This window comes from Haliotis rubra, unplaced genomic scaffold (genome assembly GCF_003918875.1).
Source record: "Haliotis rubra isolate DU_JTF1 unplaced genomic scaffold, ASM391887v1 Scf18, whole genome shotgun sequence".
Classification (NCBI taxonomy): domain Eukaryota; kingdom Metazoa; phylum Mollusca; class Gastropoda; order Lepetellida; family Haliotidae; genus Haliotis; species Haliotis rubra.
The window spans coordinates 3,492,635-3,513,947 of NW_025765780.1; the positions used below are offsets into that span (position 1 = coordinate 3,492,635).

At 39.3% G+C, this 21,313-nt stretch overlaps 1 protein-coding gene across 1 annotated transcript in view; it reads right to left on the reverse strand.

The window, feature by feature from the left end:
* The window catches only part of LOC124273381 (zinc finger protein GLI1-like), a 208,838-nt gene that overhangs the window by 47,066 nt on the left and 140,459 nt on the right, over positions 1-21,313 (reverse strand). Inside the window, exon 4 of the mRNA XM_046708649.1 lies at positions 14,752-15,014. Coding sequence (XP_046564605.1) covers positions 14,752-15,014 — 263 coding nt within the window. The remainder of the gene's footprint in view (positions 1-14,751; positions 15,015-21,313) is intronic.

Sequence of the window (21,313 nt, forward strand, 5' to 3'; positions counted from 1 at the left end):
TCACACCATGGTGGGCCTGCTGGCTAAAGGCGCCAGGCTAGTGATCCAGCGAGGTTGAGGTGTTGGGATCGAGCCCACCTGTAACCGGGTGTAAAAATCTTGGAGTCAACTTTGTGTGCAGATCATTCGTGATTGGGTTCAGACAAACAGTAGATCTGCCATGGTAGGGAACAACCTGCAGGTATAACACATATCTACTAACATGGAAGGAAATATTCCTAAAGAATATGACATTTATGTACTGCTGTGAAATGGAATATTGATAAAATATCGCCGAGCAATGTCTGATCTATTTCACCTGAGTTAAGATATTAAACGTTTCTTCATGATATTAAACGTCTCTTTGTGATACAGGTATATAGATTTCAACTCCACGTATACACATTATGCATCCATTGCCAAGGTGTCAGACAACCACACCTCACTGTTTCCTTGAAAGCCCACAAAATCTCAGATTTTAGTTCATCTAATTTTACGACATACAAGACATCTGTCCAAGTACCTCTAAAATAGATGCCCTCTCTGATATGACAGGCAGACTAGACAACACAAGGTTAAGCACTTAGAACTTTAGAATGCTTAATTTTCTCTTTTAAACAAAAGCCTCGCGCTTGTAAGAAGACCGACGTAAACATCCTAATATGGGAAGCATACATTCATCACTGTCATCCAGTTACAATCGGTGATCACATGAATGAGGTAACAATTGTTTTTAAGAAAAGAGAATGGAGGGATATCTCCACACCAATCAAGTCCTACAGTTACGCTACTGTACTAGGGCTAAGATTGACAGGCGTGATTAAGTGCAGGTTGTGGTGGAGGACAAGAACAGGGGTGCACATTGCACGTCATGCAGAGAACGTTCATGTGAGACAAGTGCAATTTGATAGAGTAATTCATTGGACAATTATGCATCGTAGTGACACATAATGGTAAATTTTGACACAGACTGAACTTTGGAGGAAAACCAGGTGATGTTTAATACGGTGTACCCACATGTGAGATGTCACGAAACTCTATGAACCCTTAATAGTCATAATAATAATAATAAAATTTTTTTTAGCTGAACCGTTGTATAGAAATAAGCCCTCACAAGTGAGCTGATGTTGTTTTACTGTTATAGAAACATAGGTTATCTGTCACTGGTGAAATTATGAATGTTGTACAACTGAACCGTTGTATAGAGATAAGCCCTCACAAGTGAGGTGATGTCGTTTTTTACTGTCACAGACACATAGGTTATCTGTCACTGGTGAAATTATGAATGTTGTACAGCTGAACCGTTGTATAGAGATAAGCCCTCACAAGTGAGATGATGTCATTTTACTGTTATAGACACATAGGTTATCTGTCACGGGTGAAATTCTGAATGTTGTACATCTTCACCTAATCAGGTGAGATAATTTAATTGTAGTTTGAATATTGGTAATTTCACAAGTGAAGAAACGTTAGAATACAGGACAGGTAATCATCAGTAACCAGTTCCACCTAAACAGAAAAGATCTGTCAATAATGCAATCTGGAACATCCAATCGATCAACCAAGTCAATGGCACTGACCAGTAAATTGGGTAAGTAAACCTCCTAACCCAAATCTTCACAGGTTGTAGAACAAATGTGTGTACCCTCCAAGATGAGGTGTTGCCAGTCCAGTGTATGGTGAAGGGCATACCACGGAGGGATGATATACAGCGAACTCCATCAACACAGTCCATCATGCTTGCAGTTAGAGTCTGAAGTTTTCAACCACTCCACCGGCTGAAGTTTTTCATCCCAAACACTATTTTAAAATTATTCATTTGATTTTAAAAATCCCTTTTGTAAATATCTAACAGTGCCTTCCCCTCTTGGATTTTACACCAGTTTAATTTAAAAATGAGAAACAAATAAGGGGCTGCAGATTAGTGTCAGTGGGGAAATGGGAAACATACATTTTCATTTTGGGGTTTTACACAAGGTTTAACTTAAAAATAAGAAACAAAAAAGGGGCTGCAGATTAGGGTGAGTGGGAAAACAGGAAACTTACATTTATTTATTTTTTATTTATTTTTATTTTTGGGGGGAGGGGGTTTAATCAGGTGAGATCTCCCTATTTGTACTGTTCATCAACATGTTGTACAGACGCTAGGAGATACCAGCTGTGGCTCATGAGGGGTGCGCTTGCTGGCGTATTATTGAATCATTCAGTGGTACATAACTGCACAAAGGATCCACCAGACCCTTCATAATTAAAGTACATTCTGCATTGATTAATGATAACACACAACGACAAATTATCAATACAAATTTAAAAAAATCTTTACATGTGCACTAAATGACTTGTCAGTAGAGTGCACAAATTTATTTGTTTATGATAATAATAGATAGTTCAATATTTCTTAGTACAAGAGTACAAAGCTTGAATGCCACCAAAGCAGTGGTAAAGCTCCACAGAACTGGTTTCTCAGACATCACACGACACCCAGTGCAAAGTAGGCAGTTAGTAGCATATGTTTATGTAACACGTGGCTCTCAAGAACAATAAAACAACATTGCAGTGTCTGGGTCATCATGACATTAATTACAAGTACTTATCTATTCTAAGCATTAACCTTTGACATGTTTCATGCAACTATAAATTTTCCATTGTCGTTCTCTTTAATATCCATTGACACAATATGTAACATAATGATTTATTGGAGAGTTCTGTGTTGAATGCTTTGAACTGCATGTAATAAACAAATTCCTGTGTAATAACTTGTTTATCAGGATTGTCATCTAACGGTTACAGAAACACGGCTGAATGTGCTGACATTAGCTCCTCTCATTTATGAGTGAAAATTTGCATTGTGCAGTTTTATTAATACTTCCTGTTTGATAACTGAAAATATTATTGTAATGGCAGACTGAAGTTTAATAATGTGGACTTCACCACCGTGAAAGGAACAAATCCAATTTTCAATATGGCTGCCACAGTGGCCACATTGAAGAGCTAGTAATGTCCATTACTGCACCACTGCAAAAGGAACAAATACAATTTTCAATATGGCTGCCACAGTGGCCATATTGAAGAGCTAGTTATGTCCATTACTGAGCCATTTTCATTCAAAATTAATGAAATTTTATACTTGTGTAGCTTTTAAATTAGGTTCAACATACATGAGTTGTTTTTGTGATATTTAATGCTTTACGTTCGTTTGACCTTCACAATTTGACCTTTGTAATTTGTAAGCAGAGCTGCCTGACGGAACCGAATGTGTTACAATCTCACAGATCAAGAACCATTTTACATGCATACCATATTAAACAAAGATATGTGATGACTCAAATAACTATGGTATTATCTCACTCCTTACGTAGAAGAAATGTTATTTGAGAAAGGTTATCACTGCCTCTGGATTAGCTTTTCCCACTACAGTTACTGCAAGAAAAAACTTGTGAACTTCAACCTCCATCACAAGAAACCTTACGCTAAGTAGACACCAGTAAGTTATAACATTGGGCTGCTGTAGCTAACCTGGATATGTAGCGAACTGTTGGAAATGTGAGCTATGGCAGACACTTTGCAAAATATTGTTTAGATACTGACACTAAAGTCTGATCTGAAAAATAATGTAACCATAAGGTGAAGTAGTCAACTCAAACTACATACCCTTAGTATGGAGGTTTCTGAGAACTTCACAGAGACAATTCCACATTTTAAGATAATTAAGAATAATAAGAATAAGGTGAAAACAAGTTCAGAATTTCAAAATTTTGCCCAAAACATGTTGAATCCCACAGCAAACCAAACATTAACCAGATTTCATTACATTTTCCACAACTGATAGTTCAATATGGCTCCTGTGGTGGCCATCTTGAAAATCAGGTGAAAATAAAATTTCGGTGTCATCACAGGCTGGCACAAGCATGTAAGGTTTCAGCTTCATTGGTCCAGTAGTGGGGGAATTTAAGAGCATGTCAAAATATATATATCAAAGGAAGGTCCAACTTCAAAATACACCGAAAACAGACATATGTCTTGAGAGAATTAAAGAGAATTAAGAAATACAACTTTCATTTCGGTTTGAAAAATAATATCAGAGTAATGGCTATTAATACAACTTTGACCACTTGCATAAATAAATATATTCTGAACAAAAATGGCTGCTGTAGCAGCCATATTGAAAATCACATTCAGACAGACCCCTTCAACAATTTGGCATGTCATCATTGACTGCCACAAGTATGCAAAGTTTCAGTTATTTCTTCTGAAGAGAAGTTTAACTCAGATTCCTGACGACTGAAGAAATCATAAAATCCTTCTTGACTCTTGACTCGGGGCAGTGGGCTAGCAAAGTAGTTAAAGCATTCGCTCATCACTCAGAAGAGCCGTTTCGAGTCCTCACATGGGTACAATGTGTGAAGCCCATTTCTGTTGTCCCCCGACATGATATTGCTGGAATATTGCTAAAAGCGGTGTAAAACTGAGCTCACTCACTCACTTGACTTTTCAATCAGGTGAGCTAAGAATAGAAAATTTCAATACCAGTATTTCAATATTTCAACATTCCCATTTTGTTCCTATTTTTGAATTGCATCAGTAGAAATTCTGAACAATAATAGTAATAATCATACTTATTCATGTTACAATCAATCCTTATAAAATTCATAAATCATATAATTTTTGTTCATGGAGATGATCTTTATGATTATGTGCATTGGGGGTGACAATTTTGGAGAATTCGGGGTATATGCAGGTGGTTATGTGCACATGTTTTACCATATTGCCAAAATGAAATGCAAGATGGTTGGCAAGTTTTGATTCAACGCATGTTTTGTTAATCTCAAAGACCTATAGATCAACACAATGTAGTTCATCTATATACATGTTTTGTTAATCTATAGATCTATACATGTTTTGCCATTTAAAATGTCCACTAATGATAGCTTAATATATTTAATGATAGCAGCTGATAAAAATTGGGATCACATATTTTGAAAAAATGATAATCAATGGCGGGAAGAAACAATGGTGGGAACAACTTCTCTGTACTGTTTCTGAACAGAGATGGGGATGAGGATGAGGATGAGGATGCCTTTGGATGCTGGGGGAGTGGGGTAGCCAACTGGTTTAAGTTTTCACTCATCACAATAAAGTCCCGGGTTCGATTCCCCACATGGGTACAATGTGTGAAGCCCATTTCTGGTGTCCCCCCATCTTGATATTTACCGGAATATTGCTAAAAGCGGCATAAAACTGAACTCACTCTGGAAGCTGGACAACCATGATTTTTCTTATAAATGTGAAAACATTGCTGGGCTGGTTGGGGTTGGGGTTGGAGTTGGGGTATGGAAAGGGGTTTTGGGCGATAGGGCTGTAGGTGGGTGGAGACATTCATTCTGGAGCTGCAAGTCTTTGTGAAGAGTTGTGTCCCTTCAAAGTGACAGAATCCTGTTAGACGGGTTTAATCCCAGATTATGTTTCACAGATTGCCATAATACAGACAAAATGTAAATGTTGCTTGTAAGCAAAACACTTAATTAGTTGTCTAATGACAATACGCAAAAACACTTAATAAGTTGTCTAATGACAATACTCACCTTCATGTATGATAATAATTAATACAGGTATCAATTTCCTAAATTCCAAAATTGGGGCATGGTTGGATCCAGCATCGAGGAGCTGAAAGTCCACATGCAGAGTTGCATCCCTTGTGAACACCAGAAACCGCTGATTATTGGTTTGTCAGCCTCCATTTTGTTTTATGTTTGTCAGCACCTAAACCAAGCGTGTTTGTTTCAGCAATGTGGTAAAGGTGTGAGACACGACTTCTGGACTTACACAGTGAAATAACGGGAATACTGTTCAAACTGTATTAAATTCACCTCCAACACTCACTCACTCGCTACAAAAATAATTTGAAGCATGTTACTGTATCCTAACTGCCTAGATGGACACACGTCAATCACTAATTGTCTGCTTCAGACTTGCCTTTTAACAGACCACTGACATTTAGCTGGAATACTGCTGAATGTGGTGTTAAAAAATAAACGAATATGACAAACAAAATAATGTCCAACTCTTTTATAAAATAAACAACTGCTACAACATATTTGATAAAAAGTAAGATTATCAAACTGTAATGAGGCCATAAAGGAAATATGTTAATATGGAAGGGACGACATGGGATTCGGCAAACAACCTGGGCAGTAAAATAAGGCAGGAGCAAGGTTTGTTCTTGTTGAAATGACAGTACAAATTGATTTCAAGGATGAAAGATTTGGATATTTTCTGCTGGTTTGTGTTAATATCTCATCAGATGATGGAAAATCAATGATTATGATTTGGGGTCTTTTTACATTTAGCTGAGCGAAAGCGGGGCTTATGTGGGCTCAACTCTGCAGGCAGTATGGGTGGGTGTATAGCCTAGAGGTTAAAGTATTTGCCAATGGTACGGTTTTATGCCACTTTTAGCAATATTTCAGCAATATCACTGTGGGGCACACCAGAAATGGGCTTCACACATTGTACCCATTGAACCAGGGTTTTCGGCATGACGAGCAAACAATTTAACCACTAGGCTACTCCACCAGCAAAAAAAAAAAAATGAACCTGAAATGTTTACTCATCCAGAAAGTGATACCATAAGAACGGGACCTTGAAAGAACTTTAAATTATCCTACACCTCAGAACACATTTAAGTTCTGATCAGTGGGCGTGCACTTCTTTGTTACCCTCTGATTTGCCTGTTTAAGGTACAGGCTTGACTCTAAGCATGTGCAATTTAAGATGCCATCCAATCTCCAGGGACATGAGGGATTGGTTGACAACAATTTGATCTTTTTGTTATTCATTCATACATGTCTGGAATCTACGCCAGCAGTTTCACCAAGTTCTCCAAACTCGTGCAGGCGACCCAAACACAAGTTACTTCCCTTTTCCCAACACGTTCGGTTTAACATGAGTTCGTTTCACGAGCTCATTGATCCTTCTGTGAGATATGCAAGTTACCACAACATGATCCGATTGATTTTTCAGGATACATCATGATATTAGAACCCCACCTGAGATCAGACGTGAAAATTAACTTCCCCTCCTTGAGGGGCGGTGGGTAGCCTAGTGGTTAAAGCGTTCACTCGTTATGCCAAAGACCCGGGTTTGATTCCCCACATGGGTACAATGTGTGAAGCATATTTCTGATGTGCCACCCCACTGTCGTTTTGCTGGAATATTGATAAAAATTGGTGTAAAACCTAACTCACTCACTCACTCACTCTCCTCAGCCAAACAAAAGAAAAGTAAACTACAGTAATGATTAATTCAAAGGAATTACTGAGTGAGTGAGTGAGTTAGTTTAGTTTTACGCCGCACTCAGCAATATTCCAGCTATATGGCAGCGGTCTGTACATAATCGAGTCTGGACCAAACAAGCCAGTGATCAACAACATGTGCATAGATCTGTGCAATTGGGAACCGATGATATGTGTCAACCAAGTCAGCGAGCCTGACCAAACGATCCTGTTAGTCGCCTTTTACGACAAGCATGGGTTACTGAAGATCAACATTCTAACCCGGACCTTCACGGGTCCAAAGGAATTACTAACGAGCCAGTTGGTTTTGCCATAACTGTAGTTCACTGTAAGTATTCTAAATAAAACATACAGCAAGTGACTCTGACAAAATAACAGCTTCTCTTATCCGTCAGTTTGTTATATGGGTATTTGTTACAAACATAATTTACTGTATCCTAACATAGGTAAGATAGTGTGTGGATCCCATTTAGTATATACCCCACCTTCACATTACTGAAATACTGCCAATAATGGGATAAATATTCACTCACTCACTCAACCAGCCACACACCCACCCACCCACTCTCTCACTCACCCACCCACTCACTGTCTCACTGACTCACCCACTCACTGACTCACTCACTCACCCACCCACTCACTGTCTCACTCACTCACTCACCCACTCACTGACTCACTCATTGTTGTCAAAAGTTGGATCGATCCAGTCATTTGTTCCTGACCAGAAATATCAAGGTGGCGCCAATTTTAAGAAAGAAACCTTTACACCACCAAACAGGCAATCAAAATAACTAATACATTTGAAAGACTTCTCCACTTTTCAATAACAAGGGTCACAGCCATCCATCAACCCAGTCAGCAGACATCGCTCATCACGCAATCAATCTGACCACTATCTTTCTGGAGTCACTTACATCTGTCAATCTTGACACTAAACTCTCCACATTCCATGCAGTAGGATCTCAAAGTTAACAACCAATTTGTCTACATCTCATAAGAAAATAAAAAGAATGACCCCTTCAGTATTATTACCAATAATATTGGCGTCAAGTTTGTAATTTTGTTGAGTATACTATGGACAGCTGCCAATGACAGGTTTTATCACCTGTTATCTTCCATTCAACTGCAGTCTTGCACTGATATCTCGTATATCAGTTACCTGTTATCTTCCAATTGTACTGCAGTCTTGCACTGATATCTCGTATATCAGTTACCTGTTATCTTCCATTCGACTGCAGTCTTGCACTGATATCTCGTATATCAGTTACCTGTTATCTTCCAATTGTACTGCAGTCTTGCATTGATATCTCGTATATCAGTTACCTGTTATCTTCCATTTGACTGCAGTCTTGCAGAATTTTGGATCCGTGTTGGATTAAAATTGAGATTAACTTGATATAGCATAGACTCCTCCTGTATTTTATTTGTTCCTAATCGTAGAACACAAAATAAACCTAAAATCAAAATGCATGAGTGAGTGAGTAGGTTTTATGCCGCGTTTAGCAATATTCCAGCAGTGTTACGGTGGGGACACCAGAAATGGGCTTCACACATTGTACCCATGTGGGGAATCGAACCCGGGTCTTTGTCGTGGCGAGCAAACGCTTAACAACTAGGCTTCAACCCTGCCCCCAAAACGCATGAACTTTATGGGGTACATATTTACTTTTCAGAAAGACAATGTACTTTAATAGCCAGTACTAAGCATTTGATACAATTTAGGATTAAATTATATTTCTTTTTAAATGATTTCATAAATTGACAAAACCAAAATGTGGAACTGTAGTCACATGTTGGTTAATTTCACCATATCGACCTGACTTGAAGTAAATCAGATTCATGGTGTTACTGAATATTAGAGTTCTGAATGAAATAACTCCAAATCCTTACCCACGACCAGCAGCAACTAATTAACAGCAAACTGTATGAATAGATCACACGAAATCATTAATACAAAAATTATAATTTATTCCAGTGATTGCTTCCTAATTTTTTAATAAAGTTGATATATTTTTCAATTCGTTGCCAGTAACTCGTGAAATAGATTCTTGATAAGTGAGACAAAACATCAGTCTAACCAACAGCTTTCAGTCAACCCAGAACATCAGCCGTGAGGAGTCAATCTCAACATATGGTAACATGAAATATTTCAAACGGTCATAGATTGCACAGTTTGGTTTTAGTAGCTTGTAAAATAAATGGAGTATGATTAGACTCTTTATCTGTTATATTTGGAAAGTGTTTACTAAAATTATCACTGAAAATTTAACCGAGCATGACCATGTTTTTAACAAAAGACATTTCTAAATCCTTGCTGGACATATTCATTGTCACCTTTTAAGACAAATATATATATGTATGTACAAACTGGCAGCACGATGGGTGAGTTTAATCGAGATACAGCCTGTAGTGGGCAGACATCCGCAGTAGGAAGTTGGGCGGATGATTTCCTGTAATCATTATTGATTGGAAAAGTTGAATCGCTGAAAATAAGTTTTCTAATTTGAAATGGATTTTGTTGCTACCTGAATTTAGTTCTGAATTTGAATTGTTCTGGATTAGCCAACACTGTTTTCGACCTTAGTGAAACCAACAGACTCTGCAGACCAGGGACCCTAATTGGGGGACCCTTGATCATAAAACCATGAACAGCAGATCCTAGCACTGCCAAGGGGGACAACCCTGCACAGCTACCTGCTGTGGCCATTGGTACAGCTGAGTGGCCAGACTGAATGGTATCAAGTTCAGTTAACTGAAGCACAACCCTCCATATGAATCTGGTTCATATTATGACTGACTTAATACTTAAAAAAATGTTTCTTAATTTTATGCAAACTGCCAAACATATGTTGGTAGACACAGTTTAACGACAGCTTTAACAATTTGCGCCTTACTAAATCTTCACCATTAAGATGTAGAAATAGGTAAACAGGGTTGGCAAGTCCAGTGTGTGGAGGCTAGACCTGACTAACACTGTACTGTATTAGTAGAGTACCTGGCTGATCCAGAGTGGTGGGAAACAGTCAATAATATTCCTGTTACATCATGGAACTGTTGAATAACCAAAGTTTGGACCAGCCAAACCAGTGGTTGACAGCATGAACCATACTCCACATCATTTGGGCATGACACAAAATCAGGTGGAGGGACGTCAACAGAGAGCTGATGATAATGAAGTGATAGATCCACACAACCCCATATCCTGGGGATGTCTTTCACCAACATCGTAGTCTACCTACAGACAACCCTGCGGGGAAACCTGGCTCGAACTCAGGACTCCTGCTGAACAGGAGAGGCAAACAAATGGATTGGTTGGTCAAGCTCGTACCCAGACTGCAGGTATTGTTGTTCCTAACATCAATCACTGGATCGTCTGGTTCAGACTCAAGTATTACGGACTGCTGAACAAAACCAACATCACTCTACATGGTATATTATTTGTGACAAGAACTAAGAGAGATATTATTGTCATGTCTGTTAACAACAAACTAGATGGATAGTCCGACAACTGCCCTGACCTGGAAGAGATACTGTGGGATTCTTAATCCAAAGTCTAAATAACCAATAATATTGGCAGGTAGTCTTGTGCCTCCCGGTAAATATCCATCACTCACTAGACTCACCAATAACCCACAGACTAACCCGTGCACTATCTGACAAGGTTTGTCTGTACCCACTTCCTGTACACTATCTCCCAAGGTTTCTCTGTACCCACTTCCTGTACACTATCTCCCAAGGTTTGTCTGTACCTACTTCCTGTACACTATGTGCCAAGGTTTCTCTGTACCCACTTCCTGTACACTATCTGCCAAGGTTTGTCTGTACCCACTTCCTGTACACTATCTCCCAAGGTTTGTCTGTACCCACTTCCTGTACACTATCTCCCAAGGTTTGTCTGTACCCACTTCCTGTACACTATCTCCCAAGGTTTGTCTGTACCCACTTCCTGTACACTATCTCCCAAGGTTTGTCTGTACCCACTTCCTGTACACTATCTCCCAAGGTTTGTCTGTACCCACTTCCTGTACACTATCTCCCAAGGTTTGTCTGTACCCACTTCCTGTACACTATCTCCCAAGGTTTGTCCTGTACACACTATCTCCCAAGGTTTGTCTGTACCCACTTCCTGTACACTATCTCACAAGGTTTGTCTGTACCTACTTCCTGTACACTATCTGCCAAGGTTTGTCTGTACCCACTTCCTGTACACTTTCTCCCAAGGTTTGTCTGAACCCACTTCCTTTACACTATCAATAAAGGTTTACACTATCTGCCAAGGTTTGTCTGCACCCACTTCCTGTACACTTTCTCCCAAGGTTTGTCTGAACCCACTTCCTTTACACTATCTCACAAGGTTTGTCTGTACCCACTTCCTGTACACTATCAATAAAGGTTTACACTATCTGCCAAGGTTTGTCTGTACCCACTTCCTGTACACTATCTGCCAAGGTTTCTCTGTACCCACTTCCTGTACACTATCAATAAAGGTTTACACTATCTGCCAAGGTATGTCTGTACCCACTTCCTGTACACTATCTGACAAGGTTTGTCTGAAACCACTTCCTGTACACTATCTGCCAAGGTTTGTCTGTACCTACTTCCTGTACACTATCTGCCAAGGTTTGTCTGTACCCACTTCCTGTACACTATATACACACCAGACTAAAACCCAGTGTAGCCCATCAGACTATAACCCATAAAACAATGACTACATGATGAGTGAGTGAGTGAGTGAGTGAGTATGGGTTTATGTCGCTTTCAGCAATATTTCAGCAAGATCATGGCAAGTGACACCAAAAATGGGCTTGACACATTGTACCCATGTGGGGAATCAAACCAGGTCTTCTGCGTGACAAATGGATGCTTTAACCATTAGGCTACCCCACCACCCCACATGAGGAATGAATGGCTACAAGCAGGATTGACACTGACTTAAACATCAATACCTCCTGTGATAAACACTTGAAAAAACGGTGGAGCCACTATTGATAAGCATGTCGGTATTAGATATAAGATAAAACGCCTGTGCACTGACAACACGCCCTTGGCTGATGGCATTCCTGTTCTGCATATCACAGGTTTATTTCTTTATCGATACAACCCACATCTGGAAAAAATGATAAATACGACAAATATGTGAACTCTGGCTGTAGGTATTGAATATATACATGATATATTCATGGGATATGAATATTCCATGACTACATGCATGTCAAACATAGCACCTAGATTCTGTCGTATATGGTAAACATCCCGCTACAAAAGACGTCTTGAGTAGATGTATGAGTGAGTTTGGTTTTATGCCACTTTTAGCAATATTCCAGCCCTATCATGGCAGGGGACACCAGAAATGGGCTTCACACATTGTACGCAGGGAACTGAACCTGGGTCTTCGGCGTGACAAGTGAACACTCTAACCACTAGGCTACGCCATCTCTCTCATACATTGTCAGCCACATTCACATAATGCAGTAAATCGGTAAACTGGACAGAACCATGTCGAGAACATTTATTATCTCATGCCACAAAAATCAGCCTTGAAACTCCATTTGATTGTTTGAATCTATGGTTAGGGCTCAGAATTTACATGAAAGTTATGAAACCTTAGACCATGGTAATCTGCAACACGTGGAAGAGATCTATAGCTAACGAAACACATGCTACTGAACCAAACCATATCTTACTGGAGCAGATCAAACTACAATTCTTGACATGAGCTGAATCTTGACAGGGACATCTGTATGATGCATCGCGTCATTTACAGAGGAATGCAACTACACACATATACCTCTCTCCCCCACCTCACACGTACCCCCTCAAATGCACCAGGTTGATATTTGATTGATCATTTTGAACCCTCTGCGAAGATTATGTTCATTTCCTATCTCACATGTAATGGGATTACTTTGGCGTAATGACTAACATGCCTCCAAGTTAAAGGGACAATTAAAATAGATCTGGATACCATTACATGACAATGGTGGGGATGTTGGTGGCGACGGTGTTGCTGGAGGCTGGTGGTGTGGTAGTGTTGGTGGTGGCAAGGGGGATGATGATGATGAGTGATTGAGTGAGTGAGTTTTAGTTTTACGTCGCTTTTAGCAATATTCCAGCAATATCACGGCTGGAACACCAGAAATGGGCTTCACACATTGTACCTATGTGGGGAATCGAACCTGGGTCTTATATCATGATATATATATATATATATATACATTATAACCACTAGGCTACCCCACCACCACCATGATGATGATGATGATGATGATACATACACAGGAGGGAGAGAGACACATAGAGACAGACATAGAGACAGAGATAGAGAGAGAGAGATAGAGAGATACATAGAGGGAGATAGAGGGAGAGAGAGAGAGGGAGAGAGGAGAGAGAGAGAGAGAGAGGGAGATATATAGAGAGAGATAGGGAGAGAGAGAGAGAGAGAGAGAGAGAGAGAGAGAGAGAGGGAGGAGAGGAGAGAGAGAGAGAGAGAGAGAGAGAGAGAGAGAGAGAGAGAGAGAGAGAGAGAGGAGAGAGAGAGAGAGAGAGAGAGAGAGAGAGAGAGAGAGAGAGAGAGAGAGAGAGAGGGAGGGAGGGAGAGAGAGAGAGGGGGAGGGAACAATGAGAAAGGTATGAGCCTAATGATGACATCCAGACTTCCAGCAGGTGAGGAAGTTAGGGAATTATTATTTAAATATCAAGCAAAATCTTCCCAAATACATGGTTTTATGATTAAAAAATAAAGAGAACTAAACTGCAGCACAAGACAGAAATTACATTGCAAATAGTCGCACAAGGAGCATATTCATTTAATTTATTGATTGTAATCTGTTATGAAATGACATTAGCCATTTTCAAAACAATTTATTTCTGATAAAATATTAAAATCAATACTGATTTCCTTTCAGAACGCATTAACGAATGCCATTCTCTTTATAAAAAGAATAGGCACCTGCTGTTAAATTTCTTAAATTTCTCCACAGGTACTTAAAATGCAATAATTTCTACTAAATATTAATATTAAAATAAAACCCAGAGACTAAGTCAATCAATCATTTGTGTTAGTCAGTAGAAGTCCTGAGAAATACTCAATAAAACGTGGACATGCAAACATTTGAAACAAAACATTTTGAGTAAAAGTAATACTGACACCATCCCCTGAGAAATTACATATGGTTCACAGAAGCAACAGAATATCATTAAAATACACCTAATGAAGGTATATTCCTTCTTTCATCAGATTCATTATATCACTTCATCCCTGCTAAAGAAAACATTTTCTTTATCACATGACAAACATCAGCTTGAAGGAAACAACAAATTATCAAATTACAAAACAATCAAAGTCTTGCATGCATAAACACAACACCATCAATGAGAACTGCAGATATTTATGGAATGCTGAAAGACCCCTGCTACCAGATACGGGACGGGATAGTTAGAAGAAACTGCCGTAACAACCCCGAATGAGACTTGAACCAACCTGTATGAATCCTCTGATGCTGCTGAAGATGAGACAGTTGCTTGAAGGCCTTGTCACAATAGCTGCACTCGTACTTGCGGATCCCCGAGTGGACCAAGCTATGCTGGTTCAATTGCTGCTTGCTTCGGAATCCTTTCAGGCATGTCGGACAGATGAATGTTTTTTCACGGTTTGTTGTTGTGGAAGGTTCCGAGGAGTTATCTTGGGACTGTTGGGACTGTTCCTGGTTGCCTTGTCCCGGAACGGAATCGGACATTTCTTCCCTGTTGGAGGACATTAACCAGTAAGTTAAGAACAGTTTAAAGTTGTGGAAATACGGATCCAAATCTTGCCACATAACTGTAGGTTAGCTGAGCAAAATTTCCCAGTCTGAAATCGAGCCTAGCTAGCTCAAATTGAATGCATGTAACTGGAGTCCTATTTGCGTCTGAAATAAAAAAGGAATTCAGGCGACTGAGAAAAAATGCCTTATTCCTTTCAATCATAAACCCTTCATGATTAAAAAAAGAGACTTCCTTTGAATATGCTAGCGATTTTTTTTCTATTTCAGCTGGAAACCAATTTAGCTCGACTTGATTCAATATGTGCTGTATTCCACTCTAATTAAACACAAATAAAGATTGTTTATTTTCTTTAGGTATCGCGCACTGCTGTCAAAAATTAAATCAGCTACAGGAAGAATTGAATATGCTTGTTCGCCAGCAAAGGCTGAATATTGTAGGAAAAAATAGTTATAATGTTGATAGGACTTGAAGATTGGAAAAAGTGGGTCAGCAGTTTTTTTCATAATTTGCAGCAATGTGCAAGCCAGTCTGATAAAAGCTACAGCCTATGAGAAATGTCACTGTGATTCTAAAAATGTATGAGTTTTTTCCAACTGTCTGAATGCAAATTTTAAAACAGCTGGATCGCTTACTATAGTCTATTTCACTTTTTATAGCATTGTGTCGTTGCTTGGTTACGTAATCTCCTCCCAAGCAAATCAATGTAGTTTGAGCGTCTTTGCTCTATCGATTCAAACACAAAGAGAATTTTATAATACTCTCTGATGAAAGTTTTTTTTCTTTTCCGTTTTGGACATAAATTTTCGTTGCAATCAATATTTTGTAACATGATGAATAACTCAACGAAATGGAAATTGCAAACTAGAATCTTGGTGGACACTGCATTAATAAAACATTCCATTTCTCATAAATATTTATTTCTATTATCATTAATCAAATGAGCAGGATTCGAACATGTTTTAATATGCCCTTCTCTCTCCCAATATCTCAATGCAGGTACATGTTTAATATGCTTCTCTCTATAACTAAAAGCAGGTGGTTTGGCATATACCTGCCCTCCACTACAACTGTACTCCACGCGAAAACAATGTTTAAAACAGATGTCGCCATTTAATAACAACAGATATCATGTTTAGATTTCATTAAAATGTGCAAATTGCTTCTATATTCAACGAGAAAATCACAACTATAAACCCATGGATCAATAGTGTCACTGCAGTTCTGTATAAAAGTTGGAGGCTGTAAAAGTTATTCCGATTATTTGGAAAATGGGGAGGATGGGCTTTTAATTGGCTATAGCCTGTTTCACTGGGAACAAGAAATTGATGCATTGTGGGCAATACAAAGATTAAATTGTTGAGATATAACACAGATTTACATTAAAACTTTTAACTAAAAAATATCATATTTGTTATAAACTTTGTAAATGTCATGTAGTTTTTTAAATGAATTAAAAATGTGAACAAAATATTTGATGATCTACTTGATATATATCATATTCACATTAAAGATTAAAGACTTCAAACATATTGATAGAAAAAATATGCTGACATTTTGTTGGAGAGTAAATCCAAATTTTCAAGAAATATTTGAAAATCTATTTATGGATTAAAAAGTTTGTATATTACTGTCAAGAAGATGCAGTTGGCATCAAATTGCATATACATATAAAAGCAGATAACATGCAAGGTTTAAAAATATGAATTTTGATTTAAACATTACAGAGTTTGTGATTTGATAAAATGTTGATGTACTGCAATCATCTATGGGCTCATGACAAAATTATAACTCCATGGATAAGTCAGTGGACCATCTTTACTTCAACCTTTAAGTCTGAGGGCAAACTTCATTATTTTAGTTTATGACGGTTACCTGTAATTAACAGGTGAGCAAAATACACCATGGACATGTCAGTGGTCACAGCATCAAGTTCATCAGTATAGGTTAGAGTTATCATCGATGACCCACCAGTATTGAAGTGAGGTGAAATGGGGTTTAACGTCGTACTTAAGGATATTTCGCTGATATGACTTACATGCATGCGTGTGTTTGTGCGACTGCTTGCACTAGCCCAGACTTAAGCTGGTTTTATAGTGCTAGCCCACTGAGATACCATGCCGCAGTTAAGCATGAATATCCCACTCAGACACATTATACTGACTCCGAGCCGACCAGTCCTTGTTGTACCCATTAATGCCGAGCGCCAGGCAGGGACCAACAAGTACCATATTTTAACGTCTTTTGGCTTGACGCGGTCGGGGATCGAACTCACGACCTTCCACTCTCCGGGCAGACGCTCTAACCACTACACCACGGAGGTGGTCTGGAAGTAAGTAAACAAAAGCATAACATCTTGTTTAAAAGACATTTAAAAAACGAAAATAAAATGGATTTTATCCATTGGAAATTAGAAACTTGTATCTTTCTTCAGTGACAACTGCTTGAAAGATCTACTTCACCTTCTGTGCTGCTGTCAAGGCTATCTCAGCTAAGCATGGGATAATACTAACATGTGCAAATATGTGTAAGGACATTGTGTGAAAATTCAACATTTTTATTGGTGCTATTGTCTATAGATGTCATGGTTTTGGTTTGTTGTTAAATGCCACACTCAGCAATATTCAAGCTATATGGTGGCGGTCTGTAAATAATCAAGTCTGGACCAGACAATCCAGTGATCAACAGCATGAGCATCAATCTACATGATTGGGATATGATGACATGTGTCAATCAAGTCAGTGAGCCTGACCACCCGTTCCTGTTAGTCACCTCTTACAACAAGCATGGATTACTGAAGACCAATTCTAACCCCGATCTTCACAGGTAGTGATGAATGTTATTTATCTACTAAACACTATACTGAACACTGTCACGTCAACTCTGCTCGTTAACTGTCAGGAATTTCGGGAACACGAGATGTTTTTTAACATTTTTGCATAACATTGCATACCATTTTGGCAACTTAACAAAAATTCTTTTTCAAGATATTCATCTTTACATGATATCACATTTTTTACTGTATATCACTTTTAACATAGACTTACGATGATCGAACTACCAAGATAATTGTAACTCCAATTTTTTAGACAATCGCGAAGACGATTGTAACCCAGTACTTTACCACACACTTACGACAGTCATAGCTCTAAGACAATCGTAACCATGAACTTTACCACACACTTACAACAGTCGTAGGGCTAAGACGATCGTAACCCCGTACTTTACCACACACTTACAACAGCCATAGGGCTAAGACGATAGTAACCCCGTACTTTACCACACACTTACGACAGTCATAACGCTAAGACAATCATAACTGTGAACTTTACCACACACTTACGACAGTCGTAGGGCTAAGACGATTGTAACCCCCGTACTTTACTACACACTTGCAACAGCTGTAGTGCACAGTTGATAGTAACCCCGTACTTTACCACACACTTACGACAGTCATAGCGCTAAGACAATCATAACTGTGAACTTTACCACACACTTACGACAGTCGTAGGGCTAAGACGATCGTAACCCCTGTACTTTACCACACACTTACGACAGTCATAGCGCTAAGACAATCATAACTGTGAACTTTACCACACACTTACGACAGTCGTAGGGCTAAGACGATCGTAACCCCGTACTTTACCACACACTTACAACAGCCATAGGGCTAAGACGATAGTAACCCCGTACTTTACCACACACTTACGACAGTCATAGCGCTAAGACAATCATAACTGTGAACTTTACCACACACTTACGACAGTCGTAGGGCTAAGACGATTGTAACCCCCGTACTTTACTACACACTTGCAACAGCTGTAGTGCACAGATGATAGTAACCCCGTACTTTACCACACACTTACGACAGTCATAGCGCTAAGACAATCATAACTGTGAACTTTACCACACACTTACGACAGTCGTAGGGCTAAGACGATCGTAACCCCTTTACTTTACCACACACACTACACGACAGTCATAAGCTAAGACAATCATAACTGTGAACTTTACCACACACTTCACGACAGTCACAGGCCCTAAGACGATCGTAACTCCCTGTACTTTACCACACACTTCACGACAGTCATAGCTAAGACAATCATAACTGTGAACTTTACCACACACTTACGACAGTCGTAGGGCTAAGACGATCGTAACCCCTGTACTTTACCACACACTTACGACAGTCATAGCGCTAAGACAATCATAACTGTGAACTTTACCACACACTTACGACAGTCACAGGCCCTAAGACGATCGTAACCCCTGTACTTTACCACACACTTACGACAGTCATAGCGCTAAGACAATCATAACTGTGAACTTTACCACACACTTACGACAGCTGTAGTGCACAGATGATAGTAACCCCATACTTTACCACACACTTACAACAGTCGTAGGGCTAAGACGATCGTAACCCCGATTTTACCACACACTTACTACAGCTGTAGTGCACAGATGATTGTAACCCCGTACTTTACCACACACACACGACAGTTGCAGCACTTATACGATTGAATCCCGTACTTTACCACACACTTAAAACAGTTGTAGTGAAAAAAAACTTTATGGAATGAAGCCTTGTCTATATTCACAATATAACATATTTCTAAGCAACGTTAGTTTCGAAAGCCTCCAGCCTTCATGCTGAAGGCCTGGGTTTGATTCCCCCAGGCACAGTACGTGAAGCCCTTTTCTAGTGTTCCATCCATCACAAAGCTGGAATAGTTTTAAAAGTGGTGAAACCCCAGCTCAGTTTCCGAGTAGATGGGCATGGACATAGAATTATCCCGGTCTGCAACATCATCGTTAGTCACTAAGGCCAGCATAATCAGCCCAATTTATCTATCAAAAACAAGCTAGTATTGTGTTTTCATTGAAGAAAATCAATCTCCAGATGAAATGCATTGTCCTGGATCAATTCATCAGTCCGTGTATGGCATCCTGTTTCATTCGCTGATGTTGGGTATAATTGATAATCAGTTGGGACAGACGCAGACTCAGTGGTGTCAGATTCCTGGATGTTTCACAGTGGCACTCAAAGGTTGAAACCTTTGTTTCTGGAGGGAACAGACTCAGCTACACCGTCACATATCGTCACACATAGTCACAGTCACAATACAGTCATATAGTCACACAGTCACACTATAGTCACACAGTCACAACACACAGCCACAATAAAGTCACACAGTCACAACACAGAGCCATACCTATAGTCACACATGGTCACACAGTCACAACACAGTCATACACATAGTCACACAGTCACAATACACAGTGATATAATCACACATGGTCACACAGTCACAACACACAGTCATACCTATAGTCACACATGGTCACACAGTCACAACACAGTCATACACATAGTCACACAGTCACAATACACAGTGATATAATCACACATGGTCACACAGTCACAACACACAGTCATACCTATAGTCACACATGGTCACACAGTGACAACACACAGTCATACCTATAGTCACACATGGTCACACAGTGACAACACACAGTCATACCTATAGTCACACATGGTCACACAGTCACAATACACAGTTATACCTATAGTCACACATGGTCACACAGTCACAACACAGAGTCATACCTATAGTCACAAATGGCCACACAGTCACAACACAGTCATATCTATAGTCACAATATAGTCACAGTCACAATACACAGTCATACACATAGTCACACAGTCACAATACAGTCATATAATCACACATGGTCACACAGTCACAATACACATACACATAGTCACATCAAGTCACATATCGTGAGTGAGTTACAATCATACATAGTCATGCAGTTACAATACACAGTCATACATGTTGTCATACACGGTCATACATGTTGTCATACACAGTCATACATGTTGTCATACACGGTCATACATGTTGTCATACACGGTCATACATGTTGTCATACACGGTCATACATGTTGTCATACACGGTCATACATGTTGTCATACACGGTCATACATGTTGTCATACACGGTCATACATGTTGTCATACACGGTCATACATGTTGTCATACACGGTCATACATGTTGTCATACACGGTCATACATGTTGTCATACACAGTCATACATGTTGTCATACACGGTCACACATGTTGTCATACACGGTCATACATGTTGTCATACACGGTCACACATGTTGTCATACACGGTCACACATCCAGTGAGTGAATGAGTGAACAGTATTTTAATTAAATCACAGATTCTGATGTGAGATCCAAACATTTTGATTGACATCCTCACCTAG